At 48.9% G+C, this 19,921-nt stretch overlaps 1 protein-coding gene across 3 annotated transcripts in view; it reads left to right on the top strand.

Moving 5' to 3' along the window:
• The first annotated feature begins 1,170 nt into the window (after positions 1 to 1,170).
• Positions 1,171 to 19,921, top strand: part of Slc6a17 (solute carrier family 6 member 17) — a 48,262-nt gene continuing 29,511 nt past the window's right edge. The window contains exons 1-3 of one of the 3 annotated variants that reach the window (XM_063282444.1): positions 1,212 to 1,544; positions 7,588 to 7,735; positions 18,446 to 18,818. In XM_063282444.1, the coding sequence (XP_063138514.1) occupies positions 18,533 to 18,818 (286 nt within the window). In that variant the 5' untranslated portion in view covers positions 1,212 to 1,544; positions 7,588 to 7,735; positions 18,446 to 18,532. Of the gene's footprint in view, positions 1,545 to 1,743; positions 1,895 to 7,587; positions 7,736 to 18,445; positions 18,819 to 19,921 lie in introns of those variants that run through there. The other 2 variants (NM_001033079.2, XM_063282445.1) reach the window with 2 other exon arrangements.

The following is a 19,921-nucleotide window of genomic DNA, read 5'->3' as shown; positions in this document are numbered from 1 at the left end:
GATCTCTGCACAGTGAACTGGTGGATCTTTGCATAGTGAACAGCTTTGGAAAACAGATAGTGGAAGGCAGTTTTGTTTGCTGTTCATTGTGATAAAAATCCTGTCCGGGCAAATCACCTGCAGGTTTTCTTGTCGTCCATTTTAAAACAGCTAGGCTTCCCTAAACTAGAAGCCCTCTCATAGGACTTGAGAATTAAGAGAAACTGATCTTCACTTGTAATACAAGTCCTTTGTTTCTGGCCCTGGGCTTCTGTGTCTTCAGTCGTCACCCACAAAACTGTGGCAGGCCAGCTAGTTAGACTGAGGTACACAGTATCCCGGTACTCGCTTCTGGTCTTCATCGACTTCCACTAGGATAGTTAAGACGAACTCACTTCCTCCATCGTTTCCAAACAGGTACCTGTTTAGGTATATCAAAAGTCCCCTAGAGCGGAGATAATTATTTCTGACTCCCCAAACAGCACTTCCAGCCAGACTGGTCCTGTCACCTCTTGTCACTCTCTAGTTCTGTTTCAGCTCAGGCAACCACCTGTATGTACATAGTCTGCACTTGTGCATGTGCCCTGAGCAAATACATACATTTGCACTGTTCCCTCCACCATGGCCGGCTGCCTTTCCTCCTTTTGTCTACGTATCCTTTGGGGCCAGCATCCTTCAACACCTGTTTGGTACCCAGTCACAATTTCCCTCTCTCTTACTGCCCTCACTCGACTTATCTGTCAGGGTTCTGGGAAACTGAGTAGTATTATAGGGGCTGGCCTTGTAGGGTGGTAAGATGGAAGAATGCCAGGGGAAAAGGGCAGCCAAAAGTGGGAATTGAGGCAACATCCATGTAGGGTGGAAAAAGAATAACCACTGAGTGGGGTTGGAATCCTGAGAGTTCAAAGAAGGTGAGTCTGTAAAGACAGGTGAGGTCCCAGTTCAGGAGGCCTTTAGCCATGGCGGTCCATTTTCCTGAGAGCAGATGGCCTAATAAGAACACTCAGTTCTCAAGCGGCTTCTTTCGACAACCCCTCTCCTGCTCCCTGCCCACCCCTCCGCTTGTGTCCGCCATCAGAGCCTCTCACGCAGCCGGGGAGCCTCGCATTGACGCGGGCCCGCGCGTGAGTCAGGCCTGCGTCACGGCGCCCCGCCGCCAGGGTGGCCTTTCGGAAAGCGAGGGAACAGCGTGCGCTGCGCTCCGCCCAGCTCCGTTCCGCTCCGCAGAGCCGACGCGGACCGGGCGCGGGGACAGCGGCACTCGGCTGGGGCCTTCGCAGCCACGCGCTCCCTCCGGGATCTGTACCCGGGCGGCTCCCTAGAGCCCAGAGCGGGCAGAAGGCGGGAGTTGGGTTGGGACTGGCGGCAACAGGGGAAGCGACGAGCCAGTTGAGTCGCGTGCGCCGGCGCGCGCAGCTCCGGGTCCCGCAAGCCCCGGCTGGGGCCTGTTGCCGCTTGACTCCAGTTGCCCTCTGGAAGGACGGTGCACCCGCGACCCGTTGGGGACCACGGCCGCTCGGCGGGAATCCAGGGGCCGAGTCCGCGCGACGGCCCACGCGGGACAGGTGAGTCGCTGTTTGTTCCCCAAATGGCATCCCCGGGACAGCCACTGCAACTTTGCTTGCAGTGGCCCCGCCCCAGCCTGGAAGGCCAGAGGACACCCGTGCAAGGCGGCGCTTCCTCCGGGTCTACAGGACCCTGTGCTGGCGCGGGGCTCCTTCCGCCGCTCCAGCCACCGTTGCCTGGCGACGGAGGCCCGGGCGGCCGACGTTCTGGCGCGTCAAGGGTGCACAGCATCTCCTGCACAGGTTGGACTTGAGCTTCAGCTTCTGGAGCTCAGGATGCCCCAGAACTCTGAAGGTAACAGGACAGCTGCAGAGGAGAGCACGGACGGAGGACCAGCGAGGCCAACTCGGTGGGTCCCTCTACCTGGAGCGCGCCCAGGGCACAGCCCCACAGGGAGGCTCCGGCGCTGCTGGAGACCCCAGCCTCAGACACTCGGCCATTGGCCCGTGACCTTGACGGTAACATTGGCTAGTGAAGCAGAACGTTCTCGCCTGAGATGAATATTTAATTCCCAGCTCTGAGGCTGCTCCTCAGTGAATTTGGGGCTAGAGTAGAAGAGCCCTTCCTCCCTCGAGGGGAGCGCATCTGGGGACCGAGAGGCAGAGATAGGAGACCTGCAATAGGAGCCACAGTCTAGAGGAGCCAGCTGTCTGGAGAGAGGCCTCCGCCACATTTATACCTGTGCAGACAGGGCTCTTGAAGGGATGTTCGCAGTAAATCAAGACTGCTCCCCCAGGGGCGCGGCCGCCTTGGAAGGAAGCCCGATGCTTTTTCCTCCTTAAAGCCCCAACAGCTCTATCAGGGGGTTAAGTTCAGTTCTGAGGCTACTCAGACAGACAGACCCAGTTACTGTCAAGTGGGCTTTATTCTTTGAAAATTTCCCTCCCCGCCCGTTCACCTTTCCTCCCTCCTCCCGTCTCTCCCTCTCTCCTTTACTACCACCCTCTTTGGAAATAGTTTAATGGGACATGTGAATTAGGAAATGTCTAAGTAGAGCGACTATGGAAGGCAGTTTAGTTGTGAACAAGAGGCAGGTTGGATTGGGTTGGGTTGGATGGGGATGAAAAATAAAGTGTGTCATTGTCCTTTCAACAAAAACTGCCAGGGACTGAGAAAACCCTGAAACGGCTCTATGAAAATCATACCAAAACTTTAGCATCTCCTTTGGTGGCATTCAGACTATGTAGAGCTTAAACATCTTGTGTCTCCCACAGTTCTCACGTTATACCATGCCCAGCAAGTTAGGTCCATCTCTTGGGAGAGAAGGACTTTCAGGTCACACCTGGTTGCCCTTGGCTGTGGGTAAGGCCATCAGAGGTTGTAGCTCCCGAGTTCCCTTTTCCTCTAATGGAGCAGCTGTGGCTAAGTAGGTGGTGGAGTTGAATAGAGAATTTCTGCAGCTTAGTCTACGGTGACTCAGTGCAGGAGGGGAATCGTGCCCACCAGCTCTGATTGGAGTTGGCTTAGCCTGAGTCACACCGAGTCGTGTGTCAGCTGTTTGTGAGTTCCTCAGAGTTCTTTAGCAGGACTCGTGAGCTGGAATGGTCTGAGCTCCAAGTAGTGTAGGGGTAGGCAAGTCTTCAGAGTAGAACTCAGCTTGCCTGCTGTTAACTAGGGCCTGTTTACTTCTGTCTCAATGGGGATGGCAAGTAGTAGGACCAGGCTGCAGAGGGGGTCCCATGTTTGTGGTCACAGTTTGGCCTAGTGTTTCATCATGTGCCAACACGGTGACCTTGGGCAAGTCACTGCATCATGGAACATCTGTTTTCAAAGTTGTTAAGGAGGATGCCCTTGGTACCATTTTTCTTACTTTATGACCAGTGCTAGACATAGAAGGTGCTGCCCAGATGTTAAGTTCCCACCTCTTCACTTATGGATCTCAGCCAGAGATGACACCCCCCCCACCTCTGCTGTGCTCCTGAGCATGGTGTGTGTGTGTGTGTGTGTGTGTGTGTGTGTGTGTGTGTGTGTGTAAGAAGATGGCTACATCCTGTATGACTGACCCCACAACCCAGCTTTCAATGGACCCAATTCCAACTTTCAGGTCTCTGGAAGGGGAAGCTGAACAAGAACCAGGCTTGTGTGAGGCGAGTGGTGTGATCATTTACAATAACTCCTGGATGACTCCGACAGAGAGACCTTGACTCACTGGTATTATTTATGACTTCGGCCTGTTCCCAAGCTGGGGTCGCTGCTGAGTAGACTTCAGGGGTTCTTTCTTTTGTTTGGAGATGTCTGGTCATCTCCCTACCTACACGTCCTGTCTAGAACAGAGTTAGAAGCTTTAAAAGACATTCTCAGCAGAACTGATGCTTGCTTTTCCTATGGAGGAAAAAGAAGAATGAGTCTCCCACTTTCTTGGGGACTGCCTTTCTCTTCTACAAAGTCCCCGATCTAGGACTGACCTAAGATGCATTTGGTTTAAGAACGAAAAACATGGCTGGGAGGTGGTGGCACACCTTTAATCCCAGCACTTGGGAGGCAGAGGCAGGAGGATGTCTGTGAGTTTGAGATCTACAGAATGAGTTGTAGGACAGCCAGGACTACACAGAACATAAGATCCCCCAAGGTAGCAAGAAAAGTTCCAGATTGACCCATGAGACTCCAATTGGCTACTGAATGTGCGTGCGTGTGTGTTTGTTTGATTACATTGTATATTCATTCACTCTGAAGCCAATGCCTTTGGTATTTTGTCTAGAAGCAGCCAATAGAAACAGAGATGAGAGGATTCCAGAGCAGCGGCAGCCTCCTGCCTGGCGCTCCCACCCCAGACTCCTGTCCAGTTTTGCTGCAGTAGGACGGTTCATCATCAATCCCTTTAAAACTGCTAAGATAAGCTGCAGAAGAGTTTTAAAAAAGAAGGAGGATTGCCTGCCCCCACCTCCCCCCTAAATCCCCAGACAAAGTCTCACTTATCACTGGCTTCCAGGCTATGCTGCAAGAAATCCTGACAGCTGAATATCTGAAAACCAGGGTGGGAAAAGACAAAACAGACAGACCTGTGCCAGCCTCCTCAGAGCATCCTCCTAGGCTGCTGGAGGTTGGAAGCACAATCCTGGACTCCTGGTATACTATCCTGGAACCCAAGTGGGGCAATGCTTCAGAGCCTGCTGCACCCATTCCACTCCAGGACCTCCCCTCTCCTTTCCACCTCCTGCCCTCTTTTTCTCAGATAGTGTCTCAGGTAGCCCAGATTGGCCTCCTAGTCACCAAGTAGCTGAGAATGACCTTGAACTCCTGACCCCTCTGCTCCCCAAGTGCCAGGGTTGCAAGTGTACAATAGCACACACATGCTTTCAGGATGGGGGAAAGTAATTCTGGACTGGCAGCACTTCATGCTCTCTCTGGCATGCATAGATAACACCGAGTTTTGATTGAGGCCTCTGTGCTGTGGGAAATGCCCTCCTTACAGGCCACCTTATCCAATCATCCCCGTGATCCCAGGAGATAGACAGCACCATCTGTAGTTTATAGACGTGGATTTTGAGGTCCAGAGAGGTTAACTAATTTATTCAAGGTCACTCAGATCACTGAGTGGCACTGGTATTTGGCTCTTGGCTTCTGTCAGACTTCAAACTTCATGTTCTTAGTCACTGTGTCATATGTTCTCAATAACAAGTTCTTAATAAATGTGGCCGACCGTGCAGGCATTTATCAAAGTGAGGTTTATTAAACTCTGTGGGTTCTGCTCTTCAAACTAGTGCCCTGGAAAGGAGAAGAATTAGATCTCTACCGATGGGAAACTGGTAGAAAATGAACAGACCCACACTGCCAAGGCTTAAGGCATATGACATTTGGTTCCAGGCGAGTTGCAATTGAGATAAAGATGCTGGACTCTATCTTGGTGCTCCGTTGTCCTGTCCCCATCCTTCTCCTCCTGACTTGACCACTCTAGATTTCACTCCCTTAAAGTTTGTCCACCCAGGGCTGTTGCCTGGAGCCAGAAGGACGAGGCAGAGCAGGTCAGATGCTGCCCTGAGAACCTCTGCATCTGCAGAATCAAGGACAGCAGGAGTGCATGGGAGCTCTGGTGTGTCAGGTTTCCCTGCTGGACAGTATGTGCCAGGGATTTGCAGTCTCTGATGAGGCCCAGACCCCAGAGCCAAACTGCTGGCACGACAAGTTTATTTACTGCAGCTGCTGACAGGGACTGGTGAAGGGGCTGCTGCTGGCTTCCTAGTCACTATCCATAGAGATTCCCCTCTTCTTAGGCCTCTACCACTTGTGTCCTTGGCTGTTCTGGGAAAATGGGAGGAAAACGGGCCCCTCCTGCCTATCTGTTTCTTCTCTGAGACATTGCCATTCCCAGAGGAACAGGCTCATCCTGTCCTAGCCTGCCTCCCATCCCCAAACCTCCAGAGATCTCAAAGGAGAAGTTCCTGTAAGTAAGGCTAGAGAACTGAAATGTAAGCATTAATGGTCCCCTGCCCAAGCCAACAGAAGCTACCCAGAAACCTTTGCTACCCAGAAACCTTTGCTACCCAGAAACCTTTGCTACCCAGAAACCTTTGCTACCCAGAAACCTTTGCTACCCAGAAATCTTTGCCTTGGGGGCAGCCATTTTGTGGAGACACAATCTGCTGATAATTCTTCTTTCTCTCTCTACAAGTAATAAAAAAAATTAAGACATCCATCAATGTGCAAATTAAGTTATTAAAAAACACACAATTAGACATTCCCTGTGAACAGAAATCTCCTATGTGAGAACAAATGCTCAGAGGTGGTATGAATTATCACTGCGTTACTAAGATATTCTTATCTCAGAACCAGGTATGCTTTGTTAGAGAATGGTTCTGGGGCCAGTGAGTCATAGGCTGCCTCCGTCTACAGCTTGGAGTTAAGGTGTCAAGACCTATTTCCTCTGTAGTTGTGGTATGGGAACGAAGCTAGAAGAACCCCAGATCTAAGCCCTGGCACAATATTCCTTGCCCAGCTGTTCATCTAAAGACAGCAAGTTGCCTCATCCCACCCCACCCCATCATTTATATTTACTGTCTTAACTAGAATTTCTTATGCACTACCAATTTGTCATCCATTCTTTTATTTTCAAATAGAATCCATTGGTCCCAACACTCTGCCAATTGTATTTTTCCTTGAATAAGAACCCTAGATCCGGGCTGGGGATTTAGCTCAGTGGTAGAGCGCTTACCTAGGAAGCGCAAGGCCCTGGGTTCGGTCCCCAGCTCCGGAAAAAAAAAAAAAAAGAACCAAAAAAAAAAAAAAAAAGAACCCTAGATCCTTGTGGTGTGCTTTAAAGATCCACAGGAACTGTAAGATGTGAATGTCATCCAGTAGGTGGTCCTGGCAGGTGCTGCCAGGTGAGAAATCAGTGAGGACCTAGACTATCTCTTCTTCTGGGATCTAAAAGAAAGAGAGCTCAGGTTTTTCTGCTAGGCTGGTTCCCAAAATGGCTGGTGGGCGCTGTCCACGGTCCTGCCACACCCAAAGCTAACTGCATGCTAGTAATTTGGGACTTCCTTACAATGGCTAGGAAGAATCTGCTTGACCAGGCCTCCAAGTGCAGTTTTCTATTAGTTGGAGAAACACCCGAGAAAGTAAGGAAGCTCTTGACTCAGGGAGTTGCCATGGTCCATGAGGTGGTTCTTCTGGACCTGTGGGGGTGGATTTGGGTGCACCATTTTGCAAGGCAGCAGGACAGATCTTCCCAATGGGTGCTACTAGTATATATTGTCCAGAAACCATGATGTCCAAATATCTTGGAATGGCTTGGGGTGGTCCAGAGTTGCAAAGCCTCCTTCATTTACCATAATGTTCCAGACCACTACTAATTTTTCTGTCTACCATGATTTGAAAACGTGGGAAAATACTGGCACATGAGAAAGATGCTGCACTATGGAGCCTGGTAAATCACAATTTAAAAACTCAGCTCTTGCACTAGTGGCTGGGTAACATTGTACATGATGGTTAGAGTTTCTTTGCCTAGGAATCTTCGTCTACCAAACGATGACTGTACTTTCCGCTAGTGTACGTAATGGGTCGTTGTTTTAACTTGTTGCCAGTAAGGAATACTTTCTTTCCCAGCTGTCCACCAAGCTGCACAGAGGGCTGGTGACGAAAGAGATCCAACCCTTCTTGTTCTCAGGAAGGAGAAACCATGTGGGGACTGTAATTAAGGGTTTCTGATTACCACTCCTTCAAGTGCTCTTCAGAACTCTGCTGGATAACCCAGGTAATTGGACACTATGATCCTTCTGTGTCTTTTTGAGACAAGAGAAAATAATGAGTTTAAGAAAATCCAGGTCAGAAGATTTGGGCAGATGCTAAGAGACCCATCTGTCACCATGGTGAGCCCCCATGGTGGGGAAAGCAGAGAGTGAGGCCTGGAGTCATTCATTTTTGTTTTCAAATCTAATTTAGATCTTTCTCTTTCTTAAAATTGGTATGCACAGAGGTCTCTGTCTGGGGCCTGGAGTGTCCAACAACCTGGCTCCTCCTTTTCTTTTCTTCAAAACATTCGCCTCACGCAGCAGCCTGATCCAAGTTGCCACCATCTTTCCTCTGCCCTCCCAGTTTCTCCAGTTGTTGAATTACAGACAGCTATCTATCCTTTTGAAAATAACTGTGTTAGATCCCATCACAGCTCACACACCCCCGAGACCTTTCTGCTAGTCTCAAAGAAAGCCCAAACTGTTTTCCATGTCTGTGGGTCCTGCCTGCTTTGGGCATTCTGTCTCCCAGCGTCAGTCCATCCCAACATCCCTTACTCAGGGTGCTCTGGCCATAAACCTTTTTGTTGCTTACATTCGCTAAGTACCCTGGTTCTGTCTCAGCACCTTTGTGTTTTCTGCTTCCTCTATCTAGACTGCCTCCCCAGGATATCTGAATGGCTCATTCTCTCTCTGTTTAGGCCCTTTTGTTATCTTATCAGAATGTGCTCTTAACAGCTCAAAATCTCATAGCACCCCTCCCCCAAACCCATCCCCTCATATTGTTCATATTGTGTTTTATGTATCACATATTTACTGGCCTCCCAGCATGAGAATATAAATCCCACAGGGCAGCAACACAATTTCCTCTGACCTCTGCTGTCCTAGAACAGGGCTTGGCACATTGTGTATAGTGTATATTGAGAGAGAGAAAAAAAAAAAAAAGAAAATGAAGGAAAGAGAAAGGAAGGAAACAAAAAAAAAAGCAATTTTAAATGTATTTTCAGTAGTGCTTCTATTCTCCCAGCCCAAGAGGTCAGTAGGAAGTCATTTGCGTAACGATCACTTGCATGTCCCTAAAGCTCACCATGTCGGTGGGTTCCCTTGGGCCACTTCCACGTCGACTTCAGGGCATACCACAGGTGGATGTACCTATGTTCCTGGTTGAGCCAAATCCTACATCATCTCAACTAAAGGATCCATCAGTGTTGCCTTACGGAGCCCTTGTGCTTTTATCCACATGAATTAGGAGTGTTCAGCCCCATCTCTCAGGTCCAGAAGCTGGAATCAAAAGAGGCTACATCCGTTCCCAGAGATTCACTGCTGGGACAAGGCAGAGCAGGACACATGGCTGCTTCCCATGATTGCAGCCAAGTTGGGAGTCAGGCCTTGGAGTCAGACCATGACAGTGCAGATCCAGTGGCCTCCACTTTTCAGTCATGCACTATTTGCCTTATTCCATCATTCCAAAAGACATGCTTATGCTCACTAGTATGTCTTAGAAGCAGGATGTAATGTGATCATTATCCATTTCAAAATGGCAGCTGGTCTGTTGCAGGGGTAACTTACTTCCTTTGGCTCATGATCCAAGGATCTCTAACTCAGTGAAACACAGGTAATCCCTGGTAGCCTGCACTTCTTCATTTTAAAATGTGGATATCAGTGATATTTCCAGTTATCATCATGGAGAGATTAAGTAGACAATGGCTGAGCGGTGCTTAGCACCGTGGCTCCCACAGAGGCGGAACTCAAGCAGTGTGGCTATTAAGGCTTGGTCTTTTGCTTGTATTGTAATGATAACTACTGCCCCCCAGGGTCTGCTTGCCCCCAGGGATGAGAGGATCTGCTTGGAGTTCCAAATAACATTATGTGACTCCCCCCAACACCCCCAAGTTATCCTTGATTGGTGAATAAAGATGTTTATTACCTATAGCTGGGAAGAAGTGAGATAGGTGGGGTTTGAGGTTCCCAGAATTGGGGTCTGAGGAGAACCATGAGGAGGAGAGAGAGAAGGTGGAGAGAGCAGAAGATGCCATGGGGTAAGAACCTTTAAAACATGGCCATGAGGGCTGGCCAATTGGATTTACTCGTAGCCCAGATGGAATATAACGGGTTATAATTCGGGGTTATGGGGAAGTAGACACAATAGCATAGAGGGTAGATGTCTGCCCAGCTGTAGTGCTGATTAAGGCTTTTTATAAATATAAAGGTTGCATTCTGGGAAGTGAATGGTTGATCAAAGGCAGGATAGAAACCCCAGACTGAGATTAAATATTTTCTTCAGCATGTGACCTGTGGGCTGCAGCTGTCGTTGTCATTGCCACACGTGCTATATCTTCAGAGGTCCCCCAGAAGACAGCTCAGCACCTAATGCTATCAGGGTGACCTCATGCCGACGGGGCATCATGTCACCAGTCTTACATACTGAGCATGCGGTCCCCTCTTACAGGAAATGGTGAAAGGACCCAAACGGTCTGGCTGGCACTGGCCACGCCCACGCCCACATCCTCCAGTGCCAGTTTCTCCCTCTCTGGACCATCTGCCCCCTTTTCTGCTTCTTTTCTCTCTTGACTAAGAAAACAGGATTTTAGCCACACAGAACACATTTGGCAAATATGACAGGAAAAGTGGAAGGCATTGACTGTAGAAGGCACAATCGACTCCTCGGCTTCATTTGCTGTCGGGAGCCCCCGTCCTTAGCCCCCTGGCACACTCTGTGCCACATGGTGCCCATCCACACTTATTTCTGAGATGAAGATGAATCCCATCTGTGAGGTGGTGAAGGTGGAGCATAAATGCTGGCTCCTGGGAAAGAGGAAAGAGACAATGGAGCACACTCAGGCTTCTCGGGTGCTTTTGTTTTTAAATGACCGCCTGAGGACATTCTTGGGCATGACATGTTCTTGGGAATCAGAATATTGCATCAGAAAATAGAAAGACTTTTAATCTATGAAACTGAATCAGACTGGAAATATCAGAGGGGAATTTAAAAAAAAAAGCAGGTTCATTTTTTTGTATTATATTTATTTTTCTATTAAGAAAAACATCAGAATTTAGTCTTGCCGAATAGGAGACCAAAACACAAACCCAAAAGTCTGTGATGCCGATCAGAGAAATCCCTATTCCCTGTATTTGACTCCTCAAGGAGTTCCTGCTCTCCTTTCCCTTCCACCCATGTGGCAGCCAGATGTAGTTGGTAGGTAAGTGATGTTCTCTATTTTACAGATAAACAAGGAACAGAAAACTGGCTTCTAAGTTCTGGGTTCCCCCCACATGTTCAGAGAGCTGCGTTTGATTAGCACCCTGGTGGGGGCCTGCAGGCTTCTGGTGGGACTCAGTGTCTCCCTGGTCAACTCTGCTCACTTTTTACCTTGCCTCTTTGTTTTAAAGGCAGCAGTAGAAATTTAAGCATGGAAAGGAGGTTGTTCCCGAGTCCATGCTTCACCCATGGAAATTTGTAGAGTAACCTGTGTGTGACAGGCAATGGTTGTACAAGGAACAGTGAAGGGTGGATAAAACGCTGACAGCTTGGTTCCTGCATTGAAAGAATGTCTTGGTTGGTAAAGGGCTGGGGGGTAGGAGCAGCTGGCTGACTATCCCAGGGAGCCAAGGTAGTCTTACAGAGTATGCAAGACAGGAAGGGGAAAGGGCGGTTAGTGTTTGTCTTAGTCAGGGTTCTCTAGAGTCACAGAACTTGTGGGTGGTCTCTATATAGTAGGAGAATTGGTTGATGACTTACAGTCTGTAGTCCAACTCCCCAACAATGGTCAGCAGCAGCTGTGAGTGGAAGTCCAGGATCTAGCAGTGGCTCAGCCCCATGAGGTAGGCAGGCAAGAAAGAGAGGGGCTCTTCCTTCTTCCAATGTCCTTATGCATGTCTCCAGCAGAAGGCGTGTCTCACATTAAAGGTGTGTACCACCACGCCTCTGGGACTTGCTTTGTCCCAGGTGACCTTGAACTCAGATCTCCTCACCTTAAGCTCCTGGGATTCATAGCCACTTTGCCTCAAGCTCTCCATACCAAGATCCAGGTCAGAAACTTGTATCTCCCAGCCACAAGATCAAAAGTGAGTCTTTTAATTCTGGATTATAGTTCATCCCAGATATAGTCAAGTTGACAACCAGGAATAGCCACTACAGTGTTCACACAAAGAATTACAGGAGGTGTTACCAAGGTAAAGTGAAGAAGTGGACCTAAAAGGCTTCCAGAGGTTGCAGAAGTGGAACGGTTTCTGTAGAGGGAGGAATTGAAGGCCAACATTGATAGGCATGTACCCCTATCAAATGTCTTGGGAAGAACTATGGGTTCTCTTTAAAGCAGATCTGGATGACATCATATTTCCAGCAGTTGCTTCTGAGGACCACATGTAAGGACCAGCATGATGGTATACACTAAAGGTCATGGGTGGACGGCTAAGAGAAGTGAATAGGGGGACTACCAAAAGTTCCTAAGCAAACAAAGGGTCTGAGGCAGAGCAGGATGATGGGGTCAGGGCAGAGATGGACGCACCTGCAAGATTTCACGGCACTTGGATAGAGTGAAAGAGGGAGGATTCAGAATGGATCCCTGCTGCCATGTCCTGGGAGAGGAAGTTCAAGCAAAAACAGCCACTAAACCATGCAGGTTCTATCAGCTTGCCTTTGATGTCTGTCAGAAATTTGGAGAAAATAATTGAAAATAATCTGAAGAACAATTTGTATCTCTGAGAGCACCCTAGCCTGTTTTGAGCTGTGTGGAAGCCCAGAGGCTCTGAAGAAGTTAGGAAAACTGCTGGGGTCACAACCACTGGTCACATGGAGATCAGGAAGTCACTAGGCATTCTGAGGGAAAGGGATCTAGCCACACTTTCTTTCTACCTTCAGGTATTGTGGAACGGGAGCTTGGCCTTGCCACTGAACAGAGTCCTCCATTCCTGCTTAGAGTCTGCCTCAGTGTAAAGGTTTTTCTTCAGAATGGCTGGGACCCAGGGCGCTTTCTAGGGTCATAAATTTTAGGGAACAGAACTGGGCATACCACGGACTGGAAAATATGTGCACTGCTGTGTGAACAGTTGGGCTGACTGCCTGCTTTTCCAAAGATGACATCTTGTTTACCTGGCTTCTCTGGGGAGTTCATGCCTTAAATGACCTTCCTGAACAAGAACCACCCCAGATCCAGAGGAGCCAACCTAGCATCCCAGAAGAGACTTTCCTCTGCATTCAGTTGCTTTTAGCTGGGGGCCTGCTCACAGGCCGAGGATGACCATACCCTCCCTATGGCTGATTACTGAGGTGTTGTGTTTGAACATTTGTTTTGGACCCATTAGAGCTCTGGCAGGAGATATTTTTACCTGTCTGCCTCCTAGTCTCACTATATTGTTTTTCCTTTTCTCTCCTTTAAAGAAGATTCACAGTTCACTGCTCAGTCCTGCTTTTCTCGCATGAGCTATTCTGAGCTGTGAGCCACACGGGTTGCTAAGTGACAAGCTGGCACTGAAGGCTTGCTCTGCACTCGAGCCCCTCTGTGTTGTGCTGTAAGTAATTGAGGCATTCTTTTCAGAGTACCATGCAACTTCATCATCTGATGTGCTGCCCTTGAAAGACTTCACAGCCTACCCAAACTACTACAGGGGGATAGCTAAAGTATGGTAGGCTGGCTTTTGACACCTCCTCACTATACTCCAGCAGGATCTCAGCTGACAGAGAGTGGCAGGACAGACAGACTGCAGAGCCTACTGTACTCAATGCCTGGGCGGGGCGGGCCATGCCTTGCACATACCAACATGCAAGAAGGACACTCTTTAGACATATGCTGGGAGGTTGCACAGAATCCTCACTTGCACACTGGGAAACTGAGATCCAGGGAAGTTAGGGTGCAGGCTACATATTTGGCTCATGACTGACCCTGTGGGATGTAAAGGCAGAGCAGAGAGACATTGTCCTCTCAGGATTCTAATGTCCTGGTGTTTGTCCTAGGCTGTTTTAGGACCATTGGCTAGGTAACTGTGGACTCCCTGATCTGAAAGCTGGCATTTAGCCATAGACTAAGCCAGCACATGGACTCCAGGCTTGGGCATCCTCTCTCTCTCTCTCTCTCTCTCTCTCTCTCTCTCTCTCTCTCTCTCTCTCTCTCTGTGTGTGTGTGTGTGTGTGTGTGTGTTGGGGGTTGGGGCTAGGATTAAAAAGCTGCTGGTACCATCTTACTTTTAAAAGAAGCTGTAAAGGACTGCTGAGATGGTTTAGGAGCTAAACGCCACTGCTGCTAAGCCTGATGACCTAAGTTCACTCTCCATCCACTGGAAGGAGAGAACCATCTTCCACAAATTGTCCTCTGACCTCCATATGCATACGTGTGGACACACACACACACACACACACACACACACACACACACACAAGTAAATAGATAAATGCAATAAAAATTTGAAACACATTAAAGATGGATGAGCAGGTACGGTGCCTGTGAGGTGTGGCCCACGCTCTGTGCTACCCGTGGCATGGGTACTCCCATCTGTAAGCAAAATGCACACACAGTTTACTGCTTGCTTCCCTGGGTCCCATGGAGTGGAACTCAACAAGCCCCCATGCTGAGATGTGTTCGTGCAAACCTCTTAGAGTCTGTGGCTTCTCTCCAGCATGACAATTCTCAGTGCTGTGAGGAGTACTTTGGAACATATCTGTGGCAGATGAGAGAACAGAAGCCCTGGTAGTTGAAACACAGTGATGCTGGGATTTGAACCCACACCTAGCATAATCAATACCCCATACTATATTAGCATGAAAAAATGTTTTTAAATGGCTTCAAATGACCACAAAGGCTATATCTGAGCTATGTGACTACTAATAACAGTGCTTGACCTTTCTAAGTAATGTTGCTGAGCTTCTGAATCCACACCTGGAGATGCTTGGTGTGCACTTTTGGGCTCTAGGGCCTGATGAATGGGGTGTTGGTGAGAGGCCCAGTTCCTGCTGTGAAGAATGAGTACTTCTGGGCTGGGGCTATAACTCAGTAGGAGAGCAGTTGCCTAATGCACACAAGGCCCTGGGTTAGATTGTTGGCAACACACACACACACGCACACGCACACACACACACACACACACACACACACACACACACACAGTGGACATTTCTGAGGTGGGTGGAAGTGTTTCTCTCAACCACTCACCTCCACACACTCTCAGCTCACTCTGGCTCTTTCTTAGGAGAAAGAAGGGAATCATGTAACAAATGTAGACGAAAACTTCTATAGTTTAATGTGCAAGGTTGAATAGTGCTAGGCCTTCGGGCTGCAGATGGTGCCAGCTGTACTCTTCCTTTGGTGCCTGCATCTGTGCTGGGCACTTCCTTCCAGCCATTTGCTATGCCTCCTAGCAGCTTTTTGGGAGAGGGAGCCTGCCATTAAATAGAGCCATTTTCACCATGAGGAGATGGGCCCTCTGGTAACTAACAGGTCTTGACCAGGAGCACACAACTTGCATGTGGTCAAGTCCTCCAGGGGTCAGTACTTCATCCAGATGCTCATCCAAGTCCTGGATGCCCACCATGCATTTCATGCCCTCTCCTCTCTCTAGCCATTTGGACCACATTGCTGTGTTCTTGAATCACTCACACTACTTCCGTGTGTGATCTCTGCTAGTGTTCTCTCCTGTCATTTAGGGCTTTGCTCACCAAAGCCACTGTGATGCCTTTCCTGACATCCTCCATCCACAGCATGAGGGCCGGTGGCTCCATTCCTCCCATGCTCTTCTCCCCTTGATATTTATTTCTTTAGTATCTGATTATGTGAAAGACATATGAACTACACAGGAGGGTCTGCCTTGCTCACTGCAGTATTGCTGTCCCCAGAACAGATCCCGGTATGCCTCCTTTCTCCAACCCTTTGCCCAGATCAGCAGTTTGATCCTGATTGATTAGTGAGATTCCCTGTCAGGAGGACCTGGGTAGATTGAGCAATGTATTTCCTCTCTCTGGGGCTTAGTGCTTTCATACACATATACATATATACATGCCTGCGAACACACATGCACACACTCACATGTATACACACACATATGTATATCGAATGTTGTATTGGACGATTATAGGGTCCCTGGAGATTTAATTTTACAGAGTATGGTTCTGTCATCACCTGAGAATAATCACCGGGTGTAGAACTTCCTGGTTGTGGCTACAGCCCAGCTCTGCAGCTCAAGGCTCATATCAAAGCTTGCATCCTGCAGATCCAGTGGTACCAGGGTCCCTGGGCCCCATCCCACAGAGTGGAGGACACTTTATGAGTGACATCAGCAGAAAGAAGGTCATGCAGCACTGGGCGTGGCTCTGTGGCTGCCGGTCCTGCAGCTGTGGCTACCCTCTACATTTGAGGTGAACATTTCTAGCTTAAAGTGGTGATACTTTTTCTTTTTCACATTAGTGACCAGAGCTACTCACTAGGTATTTATGGGGAAACGTGCGCTCTAGTTGGCTAGCACTGGGGTGCATTCGACAGCTGGTGGGGATCTCCCCTGGTTTTGTCCACTTCAAATCTGATGATGAGTAAATCAGATCTAATGCACTGCAGAGTGTCCTGGGAAGTCCTCTGTGGAAAAAGTAGCTAGACAAAATTCTAAGCCAAAGCATCTGAGTGGTTGCAGTCTGCAGACCCCCAACCAGTACTCTAATCTGCAGTAAAAGCCTTCAAGGTGAGTTTCAGGGAATGGGCAGAGCAAGGAACACTGAATGCTTCCATTTCAGTGGGCTTGGGTCAGGGACGTTCTGCATGTCCATACAGGTTCTCATCCTGACATCCCAGGCCTAGACACAGGTATTGCATAACCCCCAGAGCACCCTTCACTTATATAGCAGGGGCTGTACAGCAGCTGGGAAGATTGCCCTGGGGGCTGCTGAGACCACAGACACACCCTCTAGGACACAATGGGATATTCAGCTAGCCCACTGTGGAGTTCCTTATTGGGAATTTTGACATCTTTTAGGCAGGGTGACTCTGCCCTAGTTCCTCCAGAGCCTCAGACCCCGATGTGCTTTTCCCAGGATGGAAAGGGACAGCTGCAAAAGAGTCACTGCTGTTCTTGAGCAAAAATAACAGGCTCGGGTCACCTCCTGCTGTGGTCCATGGCCTGGCATGGGTCCAGCTAGCCAGTCCCACAGACTAGCATGGATGGTTTGCTCCCATCAGATATGTTTTCCAGCTTTATCACACGTGTAGCAGGACTGGCACGGTCAGGTCCTAGCTGGAGTTACCAGGAAGGTTGTATCATCCCCAGAAGATAGAATGTTCCATGCCCTTCGGTCTCACAACGACCTTGCGTGTGCTTTTCAGGGGACATAGGTGCGTGAGAAGAGTAGCAAGCCTGGCTTCCAGAGACAGTTTGTTCCCTTAATAAAGTAATTACAGCGCTGGCTAATTTACATCCCTAGAAAGATGCGGGGCAACGGTAGGCTGGGGTGTGTGTGTTTAATTTTAAATCCTCCAGCCTCTCCTTAATGAGGAGGTGCCTTGAAATATAACAGAGCGCTGGGGATCTTCAAAGCACTCATTTTCTCGGCGCTTTCTTTCTTCAAGGGAACGTGTAAAAGACAAATGAGGGGTGGCAGCAGCCGGGGAGGGCTCTGCCTCCCCCACCCATGTCGAGCTGACATTATCTGCCATAAAGCTGTCGCTGAAGGATGGAGAACAGCTCTTGGCTGCGGTGGCCTTCAGATAATGTCAGTGCTGAGCAATGACCCGGGGTTTGTTGGCACGGAGCAAGCGTTTCTGGGGCCCTGGTGCCAGAATCCATAACTGAGCCTGGGCAGCTCTCTTGCCAGGGAAATAGGAAAGGGATTTAGAAGCTGGTGTCCAGGAGCGCCATAGCGATTCCTACAGAGCTTCCCAAACCATCAGCAGTCCTGGGAGACCTCATTTCCACAGAACTCCTAGGGACTCTTTGGCCCGTGGATTATGTTTCGAACAGGAAGAATTTAGGGAAGTCATCAGACACTGACTTCCCGTGTGTATTAGTTACTTCCTCGTGGCTGTAACCAAAGACCTGACAAGAAGCAACTTAAGAGAAGGAGGACATCTTTTGGTGGTAGGAGCAGCTAGGGGCACTAGTGGCAGGGAGCATGTGTCTGCTTGCTCACGCCCATCTCCACAGGCTAGGAAGCCCAGCAGGGAGATGCTGACTTGTTTTCTTCCTTCCCTCCTTTTTATTCAGTCTGGGACCTCAGCCCATGGGATGGGATGGCACACACACAGGATGGATAGTCCTGAAACCCCCCCTCCCTTAAAACACAGAGGGGTACTTCAGGAAGCAATTCCTTAATCTAACAAGTTGATAGTCAAAACTACCACACCAGGGTCCCACCAGGTGGCTTTGGCTAGCCAGCACACAATGGAGACAGATGTGAGCCCCAACAATGGAGGGAGAAGGCTGTGGGTGTGTCTAAGAGCCTTCACCACTCTAGGCTTTGCATTGCAAAGGACAGATGTCATGGTAGGTGACCTTTATTTGGGCTCGGCTTAAGGTATTGTTGGTTCTTCCACAGTAGGTTTCCAGCACCTTCTAGAGATGCCCAAGTAACACAGATTGTGTGTGTTTACCTTCAACTCCCAGTGAGCATCCTGGTGGGGCCAAAAGCACGTTCAACCCCCGAGAACCCTCTCTAGTCTGGGATATCTACCAGGGACTTGATTTGGGTTCTATCTGTTTACTTTGGGATCCTGGTGTCTGGCATTGTCAGAGAATCATCCGCTGTTCGTCTGCTTTCGCAGGCTTTTGGATGAGAGAAAGCTGACAGGAGCTGAGCCCCACCTTCTCTGTGTGCTGGGGAATAGGGCTACGCAGCCCCAGTGGCACCCATGCCGAAGAACAGCAAGGTGACCCAGCGTGAACACAGCAATGAGCATGTCACTGAGTCGGTGGCTGACCTGCTGGCCCTCGAGGAGCCTGTGGACTATAAGCAGAGTGTACTGAACGTGGCTGGTGAGACAGGTGGCAAGCAGAAGGTGGCGGAGGAGGAGCTGGACGCAGAGGACCGGCCAGCCTGGAACAGCAAGCTGCAGTACATCCTGGCCCAGATCGGCTTTTCTGTGGGCCTTGGCAACATCTGGAGGTTCCCCTACCTGTGCCAGAAAAATGGAGGAGGTAAGAGGTAACCATGATTGATCAAAGATACCCAGAACGTGGGCTGGGCTGGGCTAGATAGGGCTGTACCTTTGCTGAGGCAGAACTGGAGTTCTCGGAGAGAGGAAGGAGTGCAGGACTCTAGAACAAGACTCAGAGAGTCATAGCTATAAAAAGGCTGGAGGCCATGATAAGAATGTGGGTCTGGACATGGTTGAGTGCACCCCACCAAGAGTTGTGCCAAGAACATAGTCCTGTTAGCAACACTCTCAGCCAGGCCCGGGACCTAGTGCAAGCTGCTGAACCTCTTAGGGTTTATTCTGCAAATTGAGCATAAGAGTATTCCTGCCTGCAGGATGGTTGGAAGGATTAAATGGATTTTATATACTATGTTGGTAAAAACAAGTGCTGGCTGTTACTGTCAAACACTTATGAGATACAAAGCACTATTTTAAGCACTTAATGGATGCTGGGCCTACTGGTAGAAACTCCTCCTAGCTGAGCATCTTGGAACAGCCAAAGCAGCCGTTTCACATGGTTCATCCATTGGCTCCTCCCAGCAACCTTGTTTAAGGGAAAAGGCCACTGTCTTTACCTTAAAGACTGTAGAACTGAGGTACAAATTGGTTGGGTAAATTTTTTCTGGTCACGTGGCATGAAGGATTAATGCTAGTGACGGGATTTCACCTGGCCTGAGCACTTTACACCACATGGTCTGGTTGCCTGTAATGGGGTCTGAGGCTGCACCTGCATGCAGATTTCTCTTGAGCATTACGGCTTGCTGTAAAATTATCATCAGTGCTGATAAAGCACTTAGGATAAGAAGATATTCCTAGGCTCTGTCTCTCCAGAGTGTGGAGGTTCACCAGAATTTTCCAGAGGCAGACTGGCTTGAAACCATGGGAAAATTATAAAACAAACAAACAAACAAACAAACCCAAACAAAAACAACAACAAAACGTTAGTAAGTTTGTGCTTTAGGTTTTTTTTCTATTGCAATAAAATTCTCTTATTAAAAAGCAACTTAAGTGAGAAAAGGATTTATTTGGCTTATATACATATGTCCAGGTCACAGTCTATCATTAAGGCAAGTCAGGGCTGGAACTCAGGCAAGAACTTCTCAA

The sequence above is a fragment of the Rattus norvegicus genome, chromosome 2 (assembly GCF_036323735.1).
Source record: "Rattus norvegicus strain BN/NHsdMcwi chromosome 2, GRCr8, whole genome shotgun sequence".
Taxonomy (NCBI): domain Eukaryota; kingdom Metazoa; phylum Chordata; class Mammalia; order Rodentia; family Muridae; genus Rattus; species Rattus norvegicus.
Note: the sequence above shows the minus strand (reverse complement) of the source record. Positions and strands in the feature narration are given on the sequence as shown.